Here is a 21,416-nt window from a genome sequence, read left to right as displayed (position 1 = left end):
GCAGCCACCCTCAGCGCCCACGCTTGGCCCCTGACCAAAGGGGGAAAAAAAAAAAAAGACATTTATTTAACAAAAACACGACACGAACAACACTAAATAACAGGGGGCGGGGGCACGGGGGAGCTAGGAGACCAGGACGCCAGCTGAGCCGCCCTTGGCCCCAGCCCCCTCGGCCCCCTCCTTGGGGGGCTGCTTGGGGTCGTCCTCCCCCACCAGGCGAATGTTGTGCTTCTCCCGAAACTCGTTCAGCTCCCGGCCCTTCGCCTGCAGCTGCTGGTTCAGCGTCTCGATGATTTTGCTGATCTGGGAAAAGGTGGGGAGGGAGAGAGAAGAGATGAGGGTCAGGGGGATGCGGCTGGGAGAGGGGCTGGGTCCTGCGGGTGCTCTGGCAGTCCCTGGGGGGGCTCCAGGGGTCGCCGGGGGGGGGAGATCCGGGGGTCTCGACGGAGGATCTGGGGGTCCCGGGGGCATGGTGGATCCGGGAGGGTGACTGTGGGTCCTGGGGGAGATCCGGGGGTCTCAGCGGGGCTCCGGGGGGTCCCACGCCGCCCCTCACCTGCTCCTTGTTGTTCTCCAGGGCCGGCAGCACCTCCTTGACGGTGCGCTCCACCAAGATGCCGCCCACCATGCGGTAACACTTCCGCGTGGGGTCCACCTCCCGCAGCGTCTCGATGACCAGGCTGGGAGGAAGAGGAGGGTGAGGCGGCGAAGGCCCCGCGGCCCAGACCCGCCCCCCCCCCCCCCCCCCCCCCCCCCCCCCCCCCCCCCCCCCAAAATCCCACCTGTGCTCGTTCAGCTCCAGCTCCAGCTCGGCCGCCTTCGAGGCCAGGCCCCGCTGCTCCTGCCGCAGGCGGTTGAAGCGGGCCACGACCTGCGGGGACACGGACGGGGACGGGGCTGGGACCCCCGCGGAGCCCGCCCCGGGCCCCCCCGCCTCTGCGCCAGGGGCCCGCCCAGGGATCCCCCCCCAGCTCGGCGCCGGGGGCCTGCCCGGGGCCGGGCCCCCCCCCCGCGGCTCCCCAGCCCGGACCTGCTCCGCCGTCAGCGCCTTCCCGCCCGGTGCCGCCGCCGGCCGCCCCTTCGCGCTGTCCGCCATCTTCCCCCCAACCCGCGCCGCGGGCCACGCCCCTTCCGCCGCCGACCGGAAACGGGGCGGGGCCCGACCGGACGCCATCTTAGAAGAGGGCAGCAGCGCTGCCCGGTGAGGCGGTGCTGGCGCCATCTTTGCTGCGGGCGGGGCCGAGGCGGGGGGGACTTTGGTCGCGTCCCCTCGGTGCCGCCGGCGGGGCATGTACGGGTCTGGGGGGCCCGGGGGGCGCAGGAGGGCATTGGGTGCTGCGGGGGAAAGGGGGATTTGGCGCAAATTGGGCGATTGGGGGGGGCTGATGAGGCCTAGGGGCATGTGGGGGGCTGAGCTGGGGGAAACTGGGGGTGCTGGGGTGGTTTGGGGTCAGTTTAGGGGGTGCTGGGGCAGCTTGTGTCTGACCCGAGGCACTTTCGGGGGGTGCTGGTGGCGGTTTTGGGGTGCTGGGTCAGTCAGGGCCTGAGCCAGGCGCCGCAGGTGGGCTGGGGGCAGCAGGAGGGCGCTGGCTGGTGGCAGCCACCCCCAGGCCCGTGCGTGGGGCCGGTGCCGTCCCCTCGGCCGTGGGTCCCCTGGGGCCGAGTCCCCCTGGCACAGGGACCAGGCAGCAGCTGTGACACCCCACCCCCACCCCGGGGACCCCCCTGCCCTAGGCTGAGAGCGGTGCCCTGGACCCCGCTGCGCTGCCTGCTCCCGGCCCCGCGCTGCACCCCGCGACGCCTGCACGGCTCCGATACCCCGGGCAGGTACCCTGGGCGTGCGGAGACTGGCCCGCGGTGGCCGCAGGGGGGTGACCCGTGGTGGCCCTGTGGGCAGCCGTGGTCCCCGTGGGGCTGCCGGCGTCCCCGGGGCCGACGTTCGTGCTGTGCCACAGCTCCCCGCGCCCGCCCCGCGCCATGGCGGGTCCCCCGGGGCTGAAGCCGCTGGTGGCCGTGGGCCAGGTCACCTCCACGCCTGACAAGGAGCTGAACTTCGCCGCCTGCGCCGGGCTGGTGCGGGAGGCGGCTCATCGCGGCGCCTGCCTCGTCTTCCTCCCCGAGGGCTTCGACTACATCGGCTCCGACACGGCGCAGACCCTCAGCCTGGCCGAGGGACTGGATGGGGACCTCATGGGACGCTACGCCGAGCTGGCCAGGTACCGACGGGGGGACCCCCGTGCTCGTCCCACAGACTACTGGGGTGGCGGCGATGCAGCCGCAGGTGCTGGCTGCAGGATCCCTGTCCCCAGCGGAGCCGCGGTGACCCCCGGTCCCTCTCCCCAGGGACTGTGGCGTGTGGCTGTCCCTTGGTGGCTTCCATGAGCGTGGCCAGGACTGGCCGACCACGCAGCGCATCTACAACTGCCACGCGCTGCTGGACCCCGCAGGTGAGAGCCCCCGGCCCTGCTGACCGGGCGTCCCCAGCCCCCGCAGGTGCCCCCCCTTTGCACTCTCTTGTCCCCAGGTCGCCTCGTGGCCGCCTACAGAAAGACCCACCTGTGCGACGTGGAGCTGGAGGGACGCGTCACCATGAAGGAGAGCAGCTTCACCAACCCCGGTGCCGAGATCGTGGCCCCGGTCAGCACGCCGGCGGGGAAGGTATGGGGCGACGGGTGCCTCTGGGGACCCTCGGGGGTCCCTGCAGGCGAGGGTCTCCCCTGGCTTGAGTGCTGCATCCCCTCGCCTCCGCCCAGAGCCCCCCGGGGCCAGGCGCCGTGCCCTCGCTGACATCCCCTCCTCATCCTCACAGCTCGGCCTCGCCATCTGCTACGACCTGCGTTTCCCCGAGATCTCGCTGGCGCTGCGGCGCGCCGGCGCCGAGATCCTCACCTACCCCTCGGCCTTCACCGTCCCCACGGGCTCGGCGCACTGGGAGGTGAGCTCAGCCCCGGCACCTCCAGCCTCTCCCGCCACCCCGAGCCCCCACCCAGGCGGCTCCGCTCGTCCCTTGTCCCCTGTGGGGCTGGGGACGCCCTGGGGGCTGTCAGCTGGGGCTGAGCCCTCACCCCAATCATCTGCAGCAGCAAGCAAGCAGGGAGGGCAATCCTGCAGCTGAGGGGGGCAAATTTAAGATAAAAAGCCTCTCTTTTGGGTATTGAAGGGGCAGCCGGGCCGCAGCGCCCCCACCCAAAGCCCGCTCCCTGCCCCACGTCCCGGCAGTGCCGCGTTCCCCCCAGGTGCTGCTGCGGGCCCGGGCCATCGAGAGCCAGTGCTACGTGGTGGCGGCCGCCCAGACCGGCAAGAACCACGAGCGCCGGACGTCCTACGGCCACGCGCTGGTGGTGGACCCCTGGGGCGCCGTGGTGGCCCAGTGCCGCGAGGGGCCCGGGCTCTGCTACGCCGAGATCGACCTCGACTACCTGCACCGCATCCGCCAGGAGATCCCGGTGCACGGCCACCGCCGGACCGACCTCTACGGCCGCGTGGGGCTGGCGCCGTGAGCCCCGCCCTCCTACGGCCAAATCCAGAGCAGGGCCACATCCACTCGGTTTCAGACCGTTTCTCCCCAAAATGCGGCAGCAAGCTGCGCTCAGGGCTCCCCGTGCCACAGCCAGGAGGGTGTCATGTCTCCCCCTCTCTTTTTTGGTGTCCCCCACACTGCTTGGGGGGTCTGGGGTCCCCTGGCGCAGGCAAGGGCGGAAGGAAGGAGCCAGGCGCTGCAGTAGATGTTTATTTCAAGAAACCCAAAAGCTACAGAGGGAATATGACCGTCATATTGAAATTTAAAAAATACAGAAGTCACAGAAATTACACCAAGTTGTGCCAGAATTGTCCGTAAGCGGGGGACGGGGCTGCGTGCCCCGGGGGGGCCACAAGCACCACGAGTCCCGGGGGGCTGCCCCCACCCTGGAGGGGGTGCGCACCCACCGGCGGCCGAGCAGAGACGGTGAGAAAACACCACAAAACCAGGATGGAAGTTGGGGGGGTGGGGGTGGGGCAGGGGGGAAAACCAAAACATCCCCTCTGAGGAGCCACAGGCAGCAGCTGGGGGGGGGGGGAGGGGAACAGCCATTCTGGGGGCTCTCCCGGGCCGGGGCGCCTGGGCTGGGCGGCCAAGGACCGCACGCTGCCGGCCGCCCTCCAAGCCGTCCCGTGCAGGCAGAGGCTCGGCTGCCTGCTGCCAGCAACAGGCAGATCACACCGCCCAGCCCGCCCCTTGCCCCAGTTTGCCCCAGTTGCCAGCTGGAGAGGGGAGGGCAGAGGCAGAAGGGACAGGCAGAAGATTTCGGGGCATCCCTCGGCACTGGTCCTCCCCCCCGGCCCCCGCAGGGGAGGGGGACACGAAGGCACATGGTCCAGGGGACGCCGTGGGGACACAGCCCAGCAAGGGGACGGTTTTACTCCTGAGAAACCCACTGAGGCAATGGGGGGGGGGGGGGGGGGGTGTTCTTTGAGGGAGAATCAGGGGTGACGCTGCCCACGGGGCATCCCCCAGCACGCAGAGGCCCCAGGGACAGCGACACAAGGGTGGGAGGGGGACAACGCCACCCCCAAACCCGGCGCAGGCACCACTGGGCCGAGCCCACCCCCGTACAAACCTCCGCCGAGCCCCCCAGCTCACCCAGCCCCATCACGGACGTGCCCCAGGCAGGATTTTTGCCTTGTTTTTGTTGTTGTTTTTAATGAATACAAAATAAAAGAGAAAGGAAAAAGCGAGAGAGGAGGTGACAGGACAGGAAAGGGGTGAGGAAACACGTACGTCTCCAGTGCTCCCCGCGGCTCCAAACCCAGAGTTGCACAGTCCGGGCGGGGGTTTCGATCATCTTTTCCTTTTCTTTTTTTTTTTAAAAAAAAAACCAAAACAAAACAAAAAACACAAACAGAAAAATAAAGAGAAGGAAAAAGCTTGGATCCCACCGAGCAGCCGCCGGGCGTCAGGGAGCCGTCTGCAGCATCAAGTTCCTCAGGAGTTTCTGGCGCCCGACCTCGTAATCCTCCTCATCCACATTGACCAGCAGTTTGATGGCTTCGTGGCCCACGGCTTGTTTGAGCGAGTCCGTGATGAAGACGCCCTTGAGGGCTTCCAGCAAAGAGCCGTTGATGTAATCGCGCCAGAACGCGTCGAGGTAGGTGAGCTCTGAGAATTTTATGTCACAGATGATGGAGCCCAGGTCCCGGGACTTCAGGATGGTGTTGGCCTGGTTGAAGCGTTCGAACTGACGCTCCAAGGGGTCCTGCTTGTTGGAGAAGACGTTGCCCTGAAGCGCCGTCTCGTGCTGGCAGTACTCGGCTCGGACTCGCAGGCGGATGTCTGTGCGAAGCGGGGAGGGTGGTGAGCGCTCCGGCGTGGGGCCAGGAACCCCCAACCCCCCTCCCAGACCCTCCCCAGAGGCTCTTACCACAGGTCTGCTTCTCCTTAGGGTCCGGCGTCGCCGACTTCCTCCTCTTGCGCTGGCTGCTGAGGAGGGTCCTGCCGCGGCCGGGCCTCTTGGTACAGATCTGGGGTCCCGCGGAGGAGCAGCAGACCACGGGGTGGTGGGGAGGCACTGCGCAGGGAGAGGACAGGGGACGCTGAGTCCCCCGGCTCTCTGACTGGGGACACCGCAGCGGAGCCTCTGGGCCCTGCCGAAGCCCTCGGGGCCGCTCGCCCTCGCTGGTTACACTCCAAATCTGCCTTTGAGCACTTCTGCTCCACCCCCGACACCGAGCTCCAGCCCTCCCCTCCCTTCCACGCCGCTGTCACCTCCCAGCTGTGCCCCCTGTCCCGGGGCGCTGGTCCCACGGGGCGCCTGGCAGCCCCAGGAGCCGGCACAGGCCCTGAGAGGGGAACCCCAAGTTACACCCCGAAAGTGAGCAGCCTCCCCGCAGCACCACGGCTCAGGAAAGGGACGCCAAACCCTGCGCTCGATCGTCCCCCGAACTGTGGGGATTGTGGCAGCAGGGTCAGACGTCGCTTCAGCGGTGACGGAGCCGTCACCGCCCGCAGAGGCGAGTCCCCGCGCTCCCAGCGGGACAGTCCCGATGAATCCCCCCAGACCGAACCCCGAGTGGGCCTGCACCCACCTGATTTATGGGGGTGGCCGAGCCCATGCTCTGCCTCGCTGTGAGCCCGGGGCGTCACATAGCGGATGGACGTCTCCTCCAGGTACTTGTCCACCAGGTCCGGACACACTGCAAGAGAGAGGGGACACGGGTCCCTTCAGGGGGGAAGGGGGGACCGGGGGTCCCCTCGGGGGGAGGCCAGGGCAGGCCTCTCCTGACGTGGTGGGTGCCAACCCATGCGTAGGCTGCTCTGCATCCCCCGAGTGGCCATTTCTCCAGCCAGCCCTCTCGGAAAATCTCGGTCTGGGAGCCAAGCCCTCCCACCCGAGGCGCAGGAAAGGCCGTTTCCATTTGTTACCATAGATACTCCCCACACCCGGAGCGGGACACGCACAGTCCCCCGGGGAGAAACTCTGCCAAGGCGGGAAGCGCCTCCAGCACGTTCCCGCACCGCGGCGGACGCCCTGCCGGCACGGTACCGGGCCGTACGTACCTGGCGATTGCTCGGACCAGCCCCAGAGTCATCCCCTGCTCCCTACACGAGCTCCCACGGCTCGTGTCAGTCTGAGCAAAGGCCTGGGGGAGCAGCCACCGCTCCTCCTCCTCCGCCGCAGCCCCGGCAGAGCGGAGCCGGGGGGGATGGTGGCACCTCCAGGCCCCTGGGACGGACCCAGCTGCTTCAAACACTTTAGGATAAACTGGCGAAACGTTAAGCCTATGTTATTTACCCAGCTTTAGCAGATCAAACTTTTAAAGTAAGACCCTGGCAGGACACAGGGTTTTGAGGAGAGTCAAGCTGCTGAGCAGAAGCAGCTGGTATGCAAAGATTATGGGGTGAAACGAGTTCTTTTTGAGGGCCGGGACACTTTCTGCAGGTTGTTTTTGTCCTGTTCGGTGAGCTCAGAGCACTGCCCGTCCCCGGGCAGGGCCCCTCCCATCCCGCCGGACCGAAGCTGGCCAAGGCTGCGGGTCTCCCTGGCTCCTTCCACCACTCTCCACCTTCACCCAGCTGGCCCCAGCTGCGCTGAGCCAATTGGGGATGGGGTTTTCCTACTTTTCAGAGCCATGAATACTAATGAGGCAGAAGGAGACAAGACCTCCTGGCTGCTTCGAGGTCTGGAAGGACACGGGAACCAGCAACAAGCGTCAGCTCGTTGAGTCCGGAGCAGACTTCCTTTAACCAACCAATCCCTCCTCTTTAAATGCAAAGCGCTGCGCATTATAAACCACATCTAAGGTGCCTTTCTTAATAAAGCTTTCTGAAATGCTATTTTTGCGCATTTAATTAAACCGTTTCCACCCAAGTGCGGCTGGAGACATCGCAAGAACGAGATCTCACGGGTACGGAGCATCGGTCCTCGCACGACAGCGGCGTACGGAGATGTGAACGCCGACCTCCGGCCACGCTTCAACATCAGTCCATCCGTCTCACCCTGAAACCACCAAAGCCTGACTCTGGGACGGCCCGCCTGGCGTCAGCCGAGGGAGATACAGCAGCCAAATGCCCCTTGAGTTGGGATTTTTGCACCCAACGAGCAAAAAGCCGCTCAACAGACACAAAAATAATGCTCCAGCACGCCCAAACCCTACACAAACCGGTGGGGACAGAGCCACGGATCCATCCATGCGCCCCGTGGAATCGGCATCACCACCAACCTCCCCGAATCCAAGCACCGCACAGCTGGGCTGTGTAACGCACCCGCCCGCCGCCGCTTTCCCTTTTCCTCTAGTTTTTGTTGGCTCGGTGCAGAGGAAGAGCGCCGGAAGATTACACCGGCACCAGTAAACAGCCTCCCATCGCCTGCTTGTGTGGAGCCGCGGTGCCGGCTGCCCTGCAAGGGGCTGAGCTGGCAGCGGCACCGCGGGAGCAAGCTGGGGTCCGCCCCGGCACAGCCGCGTCCGCGACGGGCACGCAGGGCAGAGGGCACGCTCCCGGCTCCCAGAAACGGCTGGATAAGAGGAAAATCCTCGTGGCGTCCGGACTGAGCCCGCACAGGCAGGGTTGCAGGTGCAGGCAGGGCTGCCCTGTGCTCGGGCTCCATCCCACGAGGCCCATCAGGGCTGGAAGTTTCCGGCGTTTCAGAGCGGCACAAGGCAGCACGCCCGGCCCGACGCTGGTTAAGAAGCGACTGAGCAAAAAAAAAATAAAAAAGCCCTGTTAATTTTCAAGCCGCACGATGCCGTTTCCTCCCGACAGGGTAGGGCTGCAGGCAGCACGGGACCACGCTCCCGGCCACAGCCCCAGGCTCAAAGGGTTTGCTCACACCAGCACTGCTGTCCCTCCTCTCACCCCCTCCCAAAAAATGGGGAGCTTTTAATGCCTGCCTCTACTTGCGAGCAGAAACCGGGGAGACTCAGCAGCCTGGAACTGCCAAGAAAGCAAAATTATCCTAATTTAAAGCAAAGATGCAAATTTCAGAGGTTGAATCCTGCTGGAGCGGCTGCCTTATGCATCCCCTGCAACAAGTGCGCTCTCCTTCGTGACTCCTCTGATTCTGGTTAATTTGGGTGAGGCTCTTTGAACTGTAAATTGAGGTTTTTAGTAAAAAAAAAAAAAAGGCGCGGGGCTGAGCTGGTGGAGGGCAAGGGGTCAGCTCAGCCTGGCAGCTCCATGAAGTGACTGAAAACCCACCAAATTACCCAGATCCGAAGGGCTGGGTCACTGCCAGGGTTTCCAAGCCAGAAGCAAGCAAGGGGAAAAGGGGTGACCGAACGAGGAGGGTTTGGGGCACCCCACTGGAAAATGGGTGGAAAAAACCAAATACCTGAATTTGGACGTGGGTTCCTCACTCCGGCCTCTCTGCGTACTGCACACTGCGGGACCGACAGCACCAGCTCGGGAGGACATCGGTCGCCTTCCCAAACTTGCCTCGGCCCCGAGAGGACGAGCGGGTTTCCCCCAAAGCCAACGGCACGTTGAGCACAGCAGCCACGAGCTTCCCCAACCCTCCCGGCTCCTTCTCGCTCCCCGGCACGGCCCTGGGGCTGCCCACAGCACCTCACCCCAGGCGGGACTTCGGGCCAGAAGGAGCGTTTCCCTAAAAACTAGAGACAAGCAGTGGGAGCTGGGAGAGCTGGGAGTCGGAGGCACGGAGCTGGGAGAGCTGGGAGCGGGAATCCCAGCTCCCTGCTGCTAAAGGAGACCTCGGTGCTTGCCAGAAACGAAACAAGGCTTTAACCCCGCAAAACTGTGTGTGGGCGCTTGCTAAAACCCTATAAAACACTCCTTTGCCTTCTCTGCCTGCATTTCCCTGCTGCCCCGGCAGCCGTTTGTCCTTCCAAGCCCTGGGTTCCTTTAACCACCGTGCCTCCAGGGCGTCAGCGGCGAAGCAGGAGACGGCTGAATAACGAAGCAAGCTTCGTTAGGGAGCGGGCCAGGCCGCCAGCGGCGTCACTTACCGGCCCGTCGCCTCTTGAGGGTGACGTACGGCAGCAGGTCGTGGCGAGTGATGATCCGCAGCAACTGCAGCACCTGTCGGAAGTTGGTCTCGTCGCAGCGGCCCTGCCGCTCCAGCGCCAGCAAGAAGTCCCGGCCGCTGCGTATCATTCCCCTCTCGTAATCGTCAATCACGTCCACGAAGAGGAAGGAGAGCACCCGCACGTCCCGGTGGGTCAGGTGGGTGCCCACGATGTCGAACATGCGGTGCAAGCTGTAGAGCCCGTGCTCCCGGTCGCCCTGTTCCTCCGGCCAGGCTTGCGCTCGGCTCCGTTTGAAGGCGGCCATCTCGCGCTGCTGCCGGCACGCACCGAGCTGGGGGCTGCTTTAGCACTGCAATCCTACAAGACAAAGGGGGCCAACAGGCTTTAATCAATACTTGATTGGAAACCCCACTCTGCACCCCTCCAGCACATCTCCACGCTCGGCAGCGACTCACCCGCTCCTCTGCTGGAGCGTCTGACACCAGAAATCGAGGGCCGGGTACCAGACCAACGGCACCGGGCTCTGCCGGCACCGACAGGCCTCTGCCACGTTACCTTATGAACCCAAACACGGTCTGGCAGAAGCACCCACAAGCCACGGCACCCAGTGGCAGGGCTCCAGACCACAACCCAGGCGAGGGCTGATGTCCTCTACCCCAGCAAAACGAATCCCTACATCCCCCGGCAAAGCCGAGCGGGCGGCTCGGCAGCCCCAGCTAAACCCGCCGCCGCCGCACCAGCGGGCACTAACCGCACGGAGCCATTCGGCACAGCCACCGGTATTGTGCCGAAACATCAAGGGAAAGGCAAATCAGCCGCCCGGCAGGCCCCGACCTGTTCGGCTTCAAAGCCAGAGGAGAGCGAGCCTCGTCAGACTGGCTTCGGGGGCCGACTCGGGGCTCACCCTCCTCGTCTCAGCAGGTTTCTCGCCTGCTTACGGCCCCCCCCCCGGGGAAGTTCCTCATCGCTCTGCTGTCACCCGGCTCTTTCAGCGGCACCGACAGCTTAGTTTCTTCACAGAGAGCCGCAGGGAGTCACGCACCCCGCTGAAACAAGGAGGGGCCCGCAGGAATGGTGGCCCTTGCCTGGCCTCCTTTGGGAATCGAGTGCTGTCACAGCCACGTGGGCGACACTCGGGTGTCCCACGCCGGGGGACGGCACCGTGCCACTGCACGAGTCACCTGCGAGACACGCTGGGAACTGGTGACGAGCCCTTCGGCAACGCCAGTCGCTCGGGGCACTCGGCACAGCACGGTTTGCTGGGTGCAGGCTGGGGCACCCCCAGAGCTGCCTGGAGGGGGCTGCGGACCCCCAAAGCGCATTTAAGCGCCGGCAGCTGGGTCTCAGGCTCAGGACGGGCGGCAGCACCGGTGGCAAAAGGGGCACACCCTCGGTGTGCCGGCAAGCGTGCCACACAGGGGAGTCACGCCGTTGTTGTATCACAGATATAAACTAACGAGGGCCGTCGTTTTAGGGTAACTGGGTCAGGAGCCGTCCTCCATCGCGGGACGCCAGAGCAGAAGCCACACAAAGGCCGAGAGCGCAGCCTCATACCACCCCTGTGGTTTTCCTGAGAGGGTCCAGCCCCAAAGTCGTGGGTCTCTGCTCCGTGTGGGCCCGGGCCACGGCTCCCTCTCCCCTCCGAGAGCTCACCCAAGCCCAGCCGGCGCCGCCGCCGAGCGGCTTCGCTTGGTTACAGTTCCCAAAACAGTGAGGTGGCGGCGGCGTAAACACGGGACACCGGCAGGAATCTCCCGTCTATTCCCGGCACAGCCCGTGACTCACGCTCTGGCCCCAGGCAAGCAGAGGAGCGGGGAGTCCTCGACAAGGCCCGTCTCCACTCCGGCGGCCACCCATCTAACACCAGCGGGGTTTTAAATTCCTATTGTAAAATGCAAATAACTTAAATTAAAAACGTGTTGAGTGACTGCTGCTCTGGAATCAGTCTGGCACAGCTCTGACTACTCCAGCTGGGGAGGAGATGGCACTGCATACCGTATAGGTTCCCCCCAAGTAGAAAGGTCATTAAATACAGCTTCTAGCAAAGATATTTCTTGGTACAAACAGCCCGCAGCCATCTCCATGCAGGAGAAAGGGGAGAAAAATCAGAATAATGCACCCCAGTTCCTCTCCAGCAGCTCCTCCTGTCCCGGGGACTGAGCCACATCAGCTCCATGGAGAAGTCAGAGCGCTGGGCTGCAGCCCGGCACATCCCAGGAGGGGGAATGCATTTCTCTGGTCTTGTAAACCCTGTGAAAGCCAAGTTTTAGAGAGGCCTTTACCAGGAGCTGCAGCTGCGTCGTCGCAGAATATTGACAGGCAGCACACGGTAACTGTGAGAACACAGACTAGAAGTCTAAAAAACAAAATTTAACGCAAACAACCCTTAGTCTTGACAGTCGCTGTCACGAGTGGATAAAACACCAAGAGCCACCAAAGAGTTTGCCGAAAGCCACGTCTCCAGCTGACGGTGAAGTGCCCAGGGCTCCCCGGCTGCATCCAGACCGGTTTTGGTGCTGTGGCACCGCTGTCTGCCGGTAAATGAACCCCCGCGCCGCTCGTTGGACAGCCCGGTGGCTCAGCTCGCACCCACAGCTCTCCTTCCGCTCCCACCCCGGCGCCCGGTTTGTAGGTGTTGCACGCACGCTCTGGTCGGGGCTTTGCAGCGGGAGCTATAAATATTCTGCACAAACACAGAAGAAACAAGCACGGGAGGTGCAGGGCAAGGTCTCCGCTTTCTTCCCAGTGCCCTGTAAGCAGCGCCGAGATAAAAAACTGCACATAAAGCCACACTCCCACTTATCAGCTAATTGCCTGGATATTTACACCACAACATCTCCCAGGGCAGCCCCAGAAACCAGACCTCTGTCCCCAAAGCAGTGCCCGTTCCACACGCCCCACACCACAAAACTGGGAGGAACCACCCAAACCCGGGCCACGAGCGCCAGCAGCTGCTCTCTGGAACCCTCTTTTTATAGCATTTCATCTAAAATGGCTCACTTTTCTGCAGTCAGGTTTGCCAGGCACTGAATTGCATAAACCCAAGGCAGAAATTAGGCAGACGCTATCTTTTGATTACTGAGTACCAACCACCCTGGAATTACATTGCATTTTTCTTCCAGGGAGGCAAAAAAAAAAAAAAAAAAAGGGCAATTTGACATTGAGCTGCTTGAACACAACAAGAGATTCATCAGAAAGAAATCTGGGGGGGAGGGATGGGGGGGGGACGGGACAGGGAGGGGGGAAGTACTGAGTCCCGGGGGGCAGTTCCTTATAGCTGCACCACCCAAAACCACAAAAAGCTGTTAAATTTATTTTCAACCAGGGGATTCCAGCAGCCGCTAGTTGGAAGAGATCCCCATTTCCCCTCGCCTTTGGCTCTCCTCCCGTCCCAAACCCACAGGATCGGAAGGCTGGCGTGCTTTGCTGCGCACATACATTTTAAAAATCGCCAAAATCCTTTTATTTTCCTCAAGGAATGGCCCCATTGTGAGCACATGGAGCAGGAACGATCTCCCAGCTGAAGACGGGAGCTGCCTGTGCCCCGGCTAGCCGATCGTGCCGTGGCTCTCCCGTACCAGGGCAGAAACGACGAGACCCCTGCCCACCCTCGGCACAAACGAGCAGCACATCACACCCGCTCAGGAGGGGACTTTCCTCAGGACACCTTCCGCAGTGCTCCAGGACCAGTAAAATAATTGAAGGCGAACAGGAAAAACAAGCTTTTGGTGCCTGCAAAGCTCCACAGTTAATCAGTCCGAGCCTTACTCAAACATCTGACTTAATCCACGCGGATGCTGGGGATTTTTGACACTGAAGTTCAGGTAACCATCACAAAAACCCACCTCCTGACAGCACGTTCCTGCCCGGACGGGCACGGAAGTCACAAATACTAACTTCAAGTTGAAATTTGGCTTTGAGGTGAATTTTCCAGAGCAGCCCGATGCCAGCCTCCTCCCTCTGGCGCGCTGCAAAAAGATGCGAGGGAGACACCTAGTCGCATTTCGCTGCAGACCAGACCCGATCCTGCTCGACTTGGCGAGGACCGGCCGCGGCAGAGCCGGATGAACGGCACCGCGGAGCCTCGGCAGCCGCGCGAAGCCCGAGGCAGAGCCAGAACCCAAACACCGACTTTCCCAATGCACTCCATTACCAAAGAGAAGGAAACGCAAACAGAAACAAACAGCCAAACGCTTTGGTTTTGCCGCCCCAGCAGCACTTAACCAGGAGGTTTCCTCCTCTCCCCTTCGGACGCCTTCAGCTTGAAACTGCCTTTGCAAAAGGCAATTAGTCTGGAGTCGTTCCGGCCGCCCGGCTCACCCCAGCTCTGCTCCCGACAGCTCCTGCGGTCGCCGTCACGCCAAACACGCGTTTCTTCCCCTCTCCTCTTCGGGAGGGAGCTCGGCCGCCCCGCGGCTCACCGCACGCTCACGGCAAGCAGAGGGCATGGATCCCATCCATCGGGACAGCCATCCCAACCTCAAACCTCCGCCTGCAGCTCTCCCAGGAGCCTGGGGCTGCGCCGGGTGCGCCACGAGCCCGGGAGCCGCTCGCCAAGGCCGCTCGGCTGCTGCTTGTTTGTGGGACCGAGCACCCGGCCGCACGGTCGGCAAGTCTTCCCGATTCCCGGGCCGGCAGAGGGATGGGACGCTGCCCGCGGTGACCGTGGCGCGGCCGCTCCGACACCCGTCCCAGCACACTCGTCGTCCCAAGGCATCACACCCGCGGGACAGGTAACCTCAGCTGACAAACTCGCTACAGGACAAGAGGGATTAATGACAAGAGTGGGGATATAAACGGTTCCTGCTGTGCAGAGGGTGAAGCAATCAAAGGGACCTGAGAAGAAATAAGATTAATCCATAATTATCCCCTTTGCAGGGGCTGGGGTTTTGGGGTTTTTTTGACCTTCCCTCTATAGCACTTTGTATGTGGGTCAGCGGGTCTGAGCCAGCACGGTAACACCCATAGGGCGGGAAAAAACACCCCTAAACCCACCAGTAATTACAGGAAACCCACTGGCCCCAGCCCAGCAAAACACACTTGATTTCACCGGGAGAAGAGGAGCGTGCGCGGCCATCCCTGGACACGCCACGGCAGGGAAGGCCGGGGGAGGAGGAAGCGTTCAGCCACGCTGCGTCACCGGGCAAAGTATTCGTAACCCCACGGGAACGAGCCAGACCCAAACACAGTCGTGCTAGCAGTGGTTTCAGGGTAGGATTGGGGGGGGTTTTGGGTGCAGGGTTTAGTTGGGGGAAAGGGGATTTTTATTTTTAAGTGCAGAAAGTGCTTTTCACTTCCATTCATCACCCTGTCTAATTCCCACCACCTCAATTAACCCCCCAGTCTAATTTCTGCCACCGAGAGGCAACCGTGGCCTTGATGTACACACCACTAATGGCCACCCCTGGCAAAGGGACCCCCAGGAACACCCCGCTCCAGTTACTACTGGGGTGCCGAGAAGGAGCACCACCACCAGCAGCCAGGAACGGCACCCGAGCCGCCGCACGCCGACAGGGAGAAGAGGAATACCCTAAATAAAATCCCAAAGCTTGGAAACTCGCAGCAGCGCCGAGGCCGCTCTCCCCGAGCCTCCTCTACGCCGGCGCGTAACCGCATGCGACGCTCGAGCCATGGAAACGGGAGCGCGGGTAGGGGCCGCGCCACGCCGCCGACGTCAGCCGGGCCACGCCGCCGGGTCCCCTCCAGAGCCCTGGATCACACCCAGCGGCTTGTCAGGGAGGCACTGGCGCAGCCGGCTTTACCAATCTCACCCTTTCCATCAGCAAAAAGACACCTGATCAGGATTCACCTGCAGCCGAGCCTCCCGAACTCTGCCGAGCCAGGACAATTAGGCCAACCGCAGGGTTATTAACACAGGCAGGCGCCCATCGGGCCGGAGATATAAATCTCGGCAAGGCCAGGCTCCAAGCACGGAGGAGGAGCCTCTCCCTATCCATCCCGACAGCGCAAGGCCCAGGCGACTGGCTCCTTACGGGAGAGGAGGGATGGGCGAATCGTTAGTACATGAGGGAGGATAAAAAAATACATATAGCAACACCCACCTTAGCGAGGAGCTCTTCTGGTCCTGCTTATATCCACGATTCGAGCAGCGGCCACACAAGTGTTTTAAGAAGTCTTCTATCCCCTTTTCTCCTTGACTTTTAAAACAAGCCTCCCAACAAAACCACGGAAGCTCCTACAGAGAGTTTCACGTATGGCTCTTGTAGCAGGGAAGCCAAACTTCCAGAGTCGGGTATCGGCGGTCAGTGTTAAAGCTGGTCGACTTGCCAGGAGCAACCCAAATTTCCCCAAAAAAACCTTCTTTTTTTCCCCCCTCTACTTAATAATTTATTGACATGGGAGGAGGAAAAGGAAACTCCGGAACTCACCCTGTGCTCTCTAGGCCATTTCTTTTTTTAAAGACACTATTCCTGAAGAACTAACTCCCCTGTTCCCTTCTTACCAGCAGGGCTGAACGCCGCCCGCACAAACCTAGGCGATGGGCAGGGTGCTCGGAACACCTTAAACCTCAACTCGCTTTCTTAGTATAGCGACTCCTCCAGAAACTGGATCGGGTTAAGTGATAAACCTTAACAAAAAAGCCAAGAGAAGGTCATCTGAACTGGGTTATTCTTTTAAAATTCAGCCCATACCTTCTCCTTCCTCTTTCCTCACAATTAGAGTACTCGTCTTCTCCCTGCCAGCTCCCTGGGACTAGCTTACCCCCCAGGAAAGAGCCTGCTTGGAAAGCCAGGCCCACCACCGGGGCGCTCGGCTGCTCTGTCCCAGCCTCTACGGCCGCGCTGCCCTACACTTGTCTTAAATAGTGAAAAAAAGAAGGAAAAAAAACCCCACAAAAATCCCTCTAGTCTCCCAGAAGCTTAACGCTCCCAAAACGCAACGCTAAATCCCCAAAGCGGGGTTATCTGCAGCGGCCCAGGCTTCGCCGCCGCTCGCCCCGAGGCCCCGCTCGGTTCTGCCCTCCCCGTCACCGGGGCATGCCGCCGCGGCGGGGGCTCACCCGCCTCTGCAAAGCCTCTCGGTGGGAAGGCCGCCCGCGGAGAGCCCCGGGAAGGGCAGGGCGCGGGGGGCGGCGAGGGACCGCCGGCCCGAGGCGGGGGCTCCGCAGACTGCCCGGGGGAACGGCTCGGCCCCGCGGCCACGGCGCTGCGGCCGCCCCTAGGCCCCCATCCCCGGGCGCCCGAGGCCTCTCCTGCGCTGCCCCTGCCCGGTACCGGGCCGCGCCAAGGCGGGGCGGGAGGCTGCTGGGCCCGGGAAGGGCCCGTCCCTCACCCGCAGGGACCGCCGAGGCCTCCCTTAGGCCTCCCCCGCCATGCCCGCCGGCTCGGCCGCCGCTCGGCTGCGCGGGCCCCGCTGGCGCCGCGGGGCTGCCTGGGCTGAGGGTGCCGCGGCCTCCCTCCCTCCGGGCCGGCCTCCCTCAGGGCCGCCCCAGCCTCGGCGCCGCCATGTTGGCTCGCTCCGCTCCGCTCCCCGCTCGCAGGCGGCCGGCGCGACGCAACATCCGGGAACGCCGCCCCGCCCACATCCGGGCCACGCTCACCTCTCCGCCTTCACTCCCCATTGGGAAGGCCGGGGAGCGCGGCGCCCTCTTTAATAAGGGCAGGAGGGCGGGCACATCCGGGTCACCCGCCGCCGGCTTCGGCGCCCTCCGGGAGCGTTGGCGGGCGGCCGCCATGTTGGGAGAGGGCAAGGTGGCAAGGCCGCCACGCCCTTAGGGCACGTGGGGGCGCGGCCGCCATCTTGGGAGAGGGCAGGCGGGGTCGGCAGGGCGCGGCTTCAAGCCTATTGGGGGCACGAGGGGGAGCCGCCATCTTGACTGAGGGCAGAGAGACAAGAAGTGGGGGCGCCGGCGTTGTGGGGCGGGTGTGTGTGTGTCTCTTGGGTTGGGGGGGGTCGCTTGGGGTGTTCCCGGGGACTGAGGAGGGTCCTTGAGGCGGGGGTGGGGGGGTGGTGCCCCGGGGATTAGGGGGGCTGTGAGGAAGGGGAGGCCCTTGGGGTGGGGTTGGCTGCGGGGGTGCCCTGGGGACAAGGGGGGACTAAAGGGCGTGGACAAAGGGGGGTCCCCAACCGGGAAGAGGCCCCTCGGGGCCGGGCTCGCCCTTCTCCCCGTCTCCGGCAGATGGTGCCAGGCGGGCAGGGCCGGCACCCACGCGTGGGGGTGCACCCACGGGGCTCATCCCGGCTCTGCCCCCCTCCCGCCTCTGCACCTTTTTGGGGAGGGGGGCTGGGGGGGGGTCACACACACACACGGGGGACCCCCACCCACCCGGGACGCGGATCCCGCGGAGGAGACGGGTGCCGGCGGCGCCCTGGGGCGCTGCGGGGGCGGCGCGCGGCCGGGCGCCCTGCCACGCGCGGAGGGTGCTGCCCCGCGGGGTCCCACGCCTCGGCGCCCAATTAGTCGTAATTAGGCGGCACGCGCCGGGGTGGCGCCCCCGCGGGGAGGGGGGTGACGGAGGGACCCCTCGGGGGAGGGGGGGCAGTGTCCGGAGGGGGGGGGGGGGGGCGGAGAGAGGGGTGAGGGGGTCTGGGGGCAGAATGGGGGGTGCAGGGGGGCAGCATGGGGGGTCCGAGGTTGCAGCCCGGAGGGGTCCCGGGGGTGCGGGGGGTGTCCGGGGGACAGCCCGTGGGTGTCCCGGGGGGGCAGAGGGGCGGGGGTGTCCCGGGAGTGTCCCGGCGGGACGGAGGGGCGGGGATGTTCGGGCGGGGCCCGGGGGGGCAGAGAGGCCGGGGGGCAGGAGGGGCAGCCCGGGGGGGGACCCCGGGAGTGGGATCCCGGGGGTGCAGCCGGGGGAGGGGCGGGGGGCGGCCGGGGGGGGGCAGCGGGCGGCCGGCAGGGCGTGAGGCGGAGCGTGGCCGGGCGGGGAGCGGGTGAGTCACCGGCTCCCCCCCCCCGGCGCCCCCCCGGCCCGCCCCCGCCGTGCCTATCCCGGGCGGCGCCGCGCCCCGCCACTGCCCGCTCCGCGCCGCGCCGCGCCACACCGTGAGTATCGGACGGGGGGCCGCCCCCCCCGCCGTTGGGGGGTCCTCGGGTGGGGGCTCCAACCCCGCACCCCGCGCTCCGGGGGAGGCCCGACCCTGGACCCCTCATTTAGCGGGGGGACCCCCAGGCAGGCCCCCCACGGGTGGGGAGCCCCATACTGCTAGAGGGGGACCCCATCCTGCCCTCCCACCCCCCCCGGAGGGTTCCACGGGCATTGCCCCCCATCCCTTAAAGGAGGACCCAACCTCACACCCCGCTTTGGAGGGGGACCCCGAAAATGGGCACGTGGGGCACATCCCCCACCAGGAGAAGCCCCCGCAACTGCGGGGGAGCCCCATCCTGCCGGGGGGGGGCAGGGCTGGCTGGGGGGTGTCCCGGCGCTGTGCGGGAGGGCCCGGCCCTGGCTCCCCCCGGGGTCCCCCCCAAGTGTTCGGAGGCGAAGCCGCGGGCCGGGCTGGTTCCTCTTTCGGTGCGGGCGCCCGCGCTGGGGGGTGGCTTCGTGTCCCCAACCCTGTCCCCAACCCTCCGGCAGCCCCGGGGGGGAACATCGGGGTGCGGGGGGGGGGTCCTGGCATGGGCGGGGGGGGAGCGGCCGTGCCATGGGGCAGGCGTGTCCCCACACTGCCATCACCCCCACATCTCTGCCAGGCCCAGGTATCCCTTCCTAAAATGATGGGGAGGGGGGAATCACCCCTTGGGGGGGGGCTGCTGTGGGGCTGCCCCCCCCGTGACCCCTCTGACACGGGGAAACTGAGGCAGGGCACGCCCCGCCCAGGGAGGGGACCAGGGGCTTTGCGCAACGCCCCCCCTGACTCACTGGGGTTCCCCAGGGTGCCCCGTAGCGGGTGGGGGGGGGACACAGGACACACCCGCAGGACGTGTGTCCCCCCCCAGCCCCACCCTGCGGCTGCAGCCCAGAGCTGAGTCATTCCCAGCGGCTGGAAAACCGCTCACAGGCGTGATGAGTGGCACCAGCCTCAGCCCGGGGGGGCTCGGGGGCCACGGCTGAGCTGTCCCCCCCCCCCCGCAGCCCCCGGCCCAGCCATGCCATCCCAGATGGAGCACGCCATGGAGACCCTCATGTTCACCTTCCACAAGTACGCGGGGGACAAGAACCACCTCGGCAAGGAGGACCTGCGGGTGCTCATGGAGAAGGAGTTCCCCGGCTTCCTGGAGGTGGGGGACAGGATCGGGCACTGGGGGGGGCGGCAGACCCCATAGCCCCCCTGGGGATCAGCCCCCATAGCCCTCCAGGATCAGCCCCCCAGGATCAGCCCCTATAGCTCCCCCTTGACCACACCCCATAGCCCCCTGGGATCAGCTGGCAGGATCAGCCCCCATAGGCCCCCTGGGATCAGCCCCCCAGGATCGGCCCCCATAGACCCCCTAGGATCAGCCCCCCAGGATCAGACCCCATAGCCCCCCTGGGATCAGCCCCCCAGGATCAGACCCCATAGCCTCCCTGGGATCAGCCCCCCAGGATCAGACCTCATAGCCCCCCTGGGATCAGCCCCTGGGATCAGCCCCATAGCCCCCCTGGGATCAGCCCCCTGGGATCGCCCCCCCCGGGATCAGCCCCCATAGACCCCCTGGGATTGCCCCCCCAGGATCAGCCCCCGGTAGACCCCCGGGATCAGCCCCTACAGCACTCTGCCAGGCCGAGACCCCCCGAGGGCGTGGGGAGGCCGGCAGCCGGGCGGGCACAGCCCCGATGCCGGGGTGGGGGGCCCTGACGCCGCCGCTGCCCCCCCCCCCCAGAACCAGCGGGACCCCATGGCCCTGGACAAGATCATGAAGGACCTGGACCAGTGCCGGGACGGCAAGGTGGGCTTCCAGGGCTTCTTCTCCCTGGTGGCCGGGCTCACCATCGCCTGCAACGACTACTTCGTGCTGCACATGAAGCAGAAGGGCAGGAAGTGAGAGCGGCACCCATGGGTGCTGCCCCCGACCCCCACCTGTGGGTGCTGCCCACCCAGCCTGGGGTCCTGCCCTGACACCCCCGGGTGCTGCCCCCCCACCCATGGGTGCTGCTCCCCTTCAACCCGTGGGAGCTGACCCCCCCCCCCAGCCTGGGGTGCTGCCCCACCACCCATGGGTGCTGCCCCGCTGCTGCCCACTGCCCCCCCACCCCAATAAAGGTGTTTTGTACTACGCTGGAGCTGCCTCATCTCTTGGGGTCCCTGTCCGCCCCACCCGTGGGTGCTACCCCCCCAGCCTGGGGTGCTGCCCCAACACCCCTGGGTGCTGCACACCCACCCCCCACCCCAATAAAGGTGTTTTGTACTACACTGGAGCTGTGTCATCTGTTGGGGTCCCCACCACCCCCACTCTGGGGTGCCCCTGCCCCCCCAGCCCCATCCATTGGGTGCCCCCAGCCGCGGGGGGTGGAGCACAGCCCCCCCCCAACCTGCTGGTGAGTGAGGGGGGGTCCCCCGACAAGGGGTGGGGGGGTGCAGGGCCGTTTGGGGCCCTATAGGGCCATCGAAGGGCTGGGGGGTGCGCAGAGGGCTGATGGGGGCCATATAGGGAGTGCAGAGGGCTTCTATAGGGGCTGCATAGGGGGTCTGCAGCAGCCACAGAGGGCTGAATGGGGTCATATGGGAATCTAAAGGGGCCGTATGGGGGTCCACAGGGGCTGCACGGGGCTGTGTAGGGGGTCTGCAGCAGCCACAGAGGGCTGTATGGGAATCTAATGGGGCCATATGGGGGTCTACAGGGGCCATGCAGGGGTGTGCATTGGCATATAGGTGACCCGTACACGCTGTGGAGGTTTGTACGGGGCTGCACAGGCATCTACAGGGGCCATATAGGGCGGTTTGGGGCTGTATACGGCCTGCAGAGGGCTGTATAGGCACGTCTCTCTCTGTAAGGCCTGTGCAGGGCTCTATAGGTATGCATAAGGTGGCCGTAGTTGCCCCAGAGCTGCATAGGGCTGTATACACGCTGTATA

At 64.8% G+C, this 21,416-nt stretch overlaps 4 protein-coding genes across 6 annotated transcripts; 2 read left to right on the top strand and 2 right to left on the bottom strand.

Annotated features, from left to right (window-relative positions):
- Positions 1 to 44: 44 nt before the first annotated feature.
- On the bottom strand, positions 45 to 1,149 carry PFDN2 (prefoldin subunit 2). The gene is made up of 4 exons (XM_064475066.1): positions 1,031 to 1,149; positions 783 to 871; positions 557 to 680; positions 45 to 303 (listed from the first exon to the last, which is right to left on the bottom strand). The coding sequence occupies exons 1-4, from the start codon at positions 1,094 to 1,096 to the stop codon at positions 124 to 126; spliced, it is 459 nt and encodes a 152-aa protein (XP_064331136.1). The 5' UTR covers positions 1,097 to 1,149; the 3' UTR covers positions 45 to 123.
- Positions 1,150 to 1,188: 39 nt separating this feature from the next.
- Positions 1,189 to 3,996, top strand: NIT1 (nitrilase 1). Of its 2 annotated transcripts, XM_064475062.1 has the most exons (7): positions 1,189 to 1,291; positions 1,735 to 1,827; positions 1,956 to 2,216; positions 2,344 to 2,447; positions 2,525 to 2,658; positions 2,810 to 2,935; positions 3,237 to 3,996. In XM_064475062.1, coding segments are annotated over exons 1-7 (984 nt in total). In that variant the 5' UTR covers positions 1,189 to 1,289; the 3' UTR covers positions 3,501 to 3,996. The 2 variants fall into 2 exon arrangements, with proteins under 2 accessions (XP_064331132.1, XP_064331133.1); XM_064475063.1 differs by lacking the exon at positions 1,735 to 1,827 and having other exon boundaries at positions 1,221 to 1,291.
- On the bottom strand, positions 3,717 to 16,995 carry DEDD (death effector domain containing). The gene is made up of 5 exons (XM_064475064.1): positions 15,525 to 16,995; positions 9,442 to 9,819; positions 6,064 to 6,171; positions 5,400 to 5,546; positions 3,717 to 5,311 (listed from the first exon to the last, which is right to left on the bottom strand). Exons 2-5 carry the CDS (start codon positions 9,764 to 9,766, stop codon positions 4,935 to 4,937), a joined length of 957 nt encoding a protein of 318 aa, XP_064331134.1. The 5' UTR covers positions 9,767 to 9,819; positions 15,525 to 16,995; the 3' UTR covers positions 3,717 to 4,934.
- Positions 16,996 to 17,230: 235 nt separating this feature from the next.
- Positions 17,231 to 20,754, top strand: S100A10 (S100 calcium binding protein A10). 2 transcript variants are annotated; one of them, XM_064475068.1, is made up of 3 exons: positions 17,231 to 17,346; positions 19,509 to 19,642; positions 20,225 to 20,754. In XM_064475068.1, the coding sequence occupies exons 2-3, from the start codon at positions 19,511 to 19,513 to the stop codon at positions 20,384 to 20,386; spliced, it is 294 nt and encodes a 97-aa protein (XP_064331138.1). In that variant the 5' UTR covers positions 17,231 to 17,346; positions 19,509 to 19,510; the 3' UTR covers positions 20,387 to 20,754. The 2 variants fall into 2 exon arrangements, with proteins under 2 accessions (XP_064331138.1, XP_064331137.1); XM_064475067.1 differs by lacking the exon at positions 17,231 to 17,346 and adding an exon at positions 18,351 to 18,466 and having other exon boundaries at positions 19,497 to 19,642.
- Positions 20,755 to 21,416: the final 662 nt, after the last annotated feature.

Source organism: Phalacrocorax carbo, chromosome 28, assembly GCF_963921805.1.
Source record: "Phalacrocorax carbo chromosome 28, bPhaCar2.1, whole genome shotgun sequence".
Classification (NCBI taxonomy): Eukaryota; Metazoa; Chordata; class Aves; order Suliformes; family Phalacrocoracidae; genus Phalacrocorax; species Phalacrocorax carbo.
The sequence above is the reverse complement of the archived record's forward strand: the minus strand, read 5'-3'. Positions and strand labels throughout refer to the sequence as shown.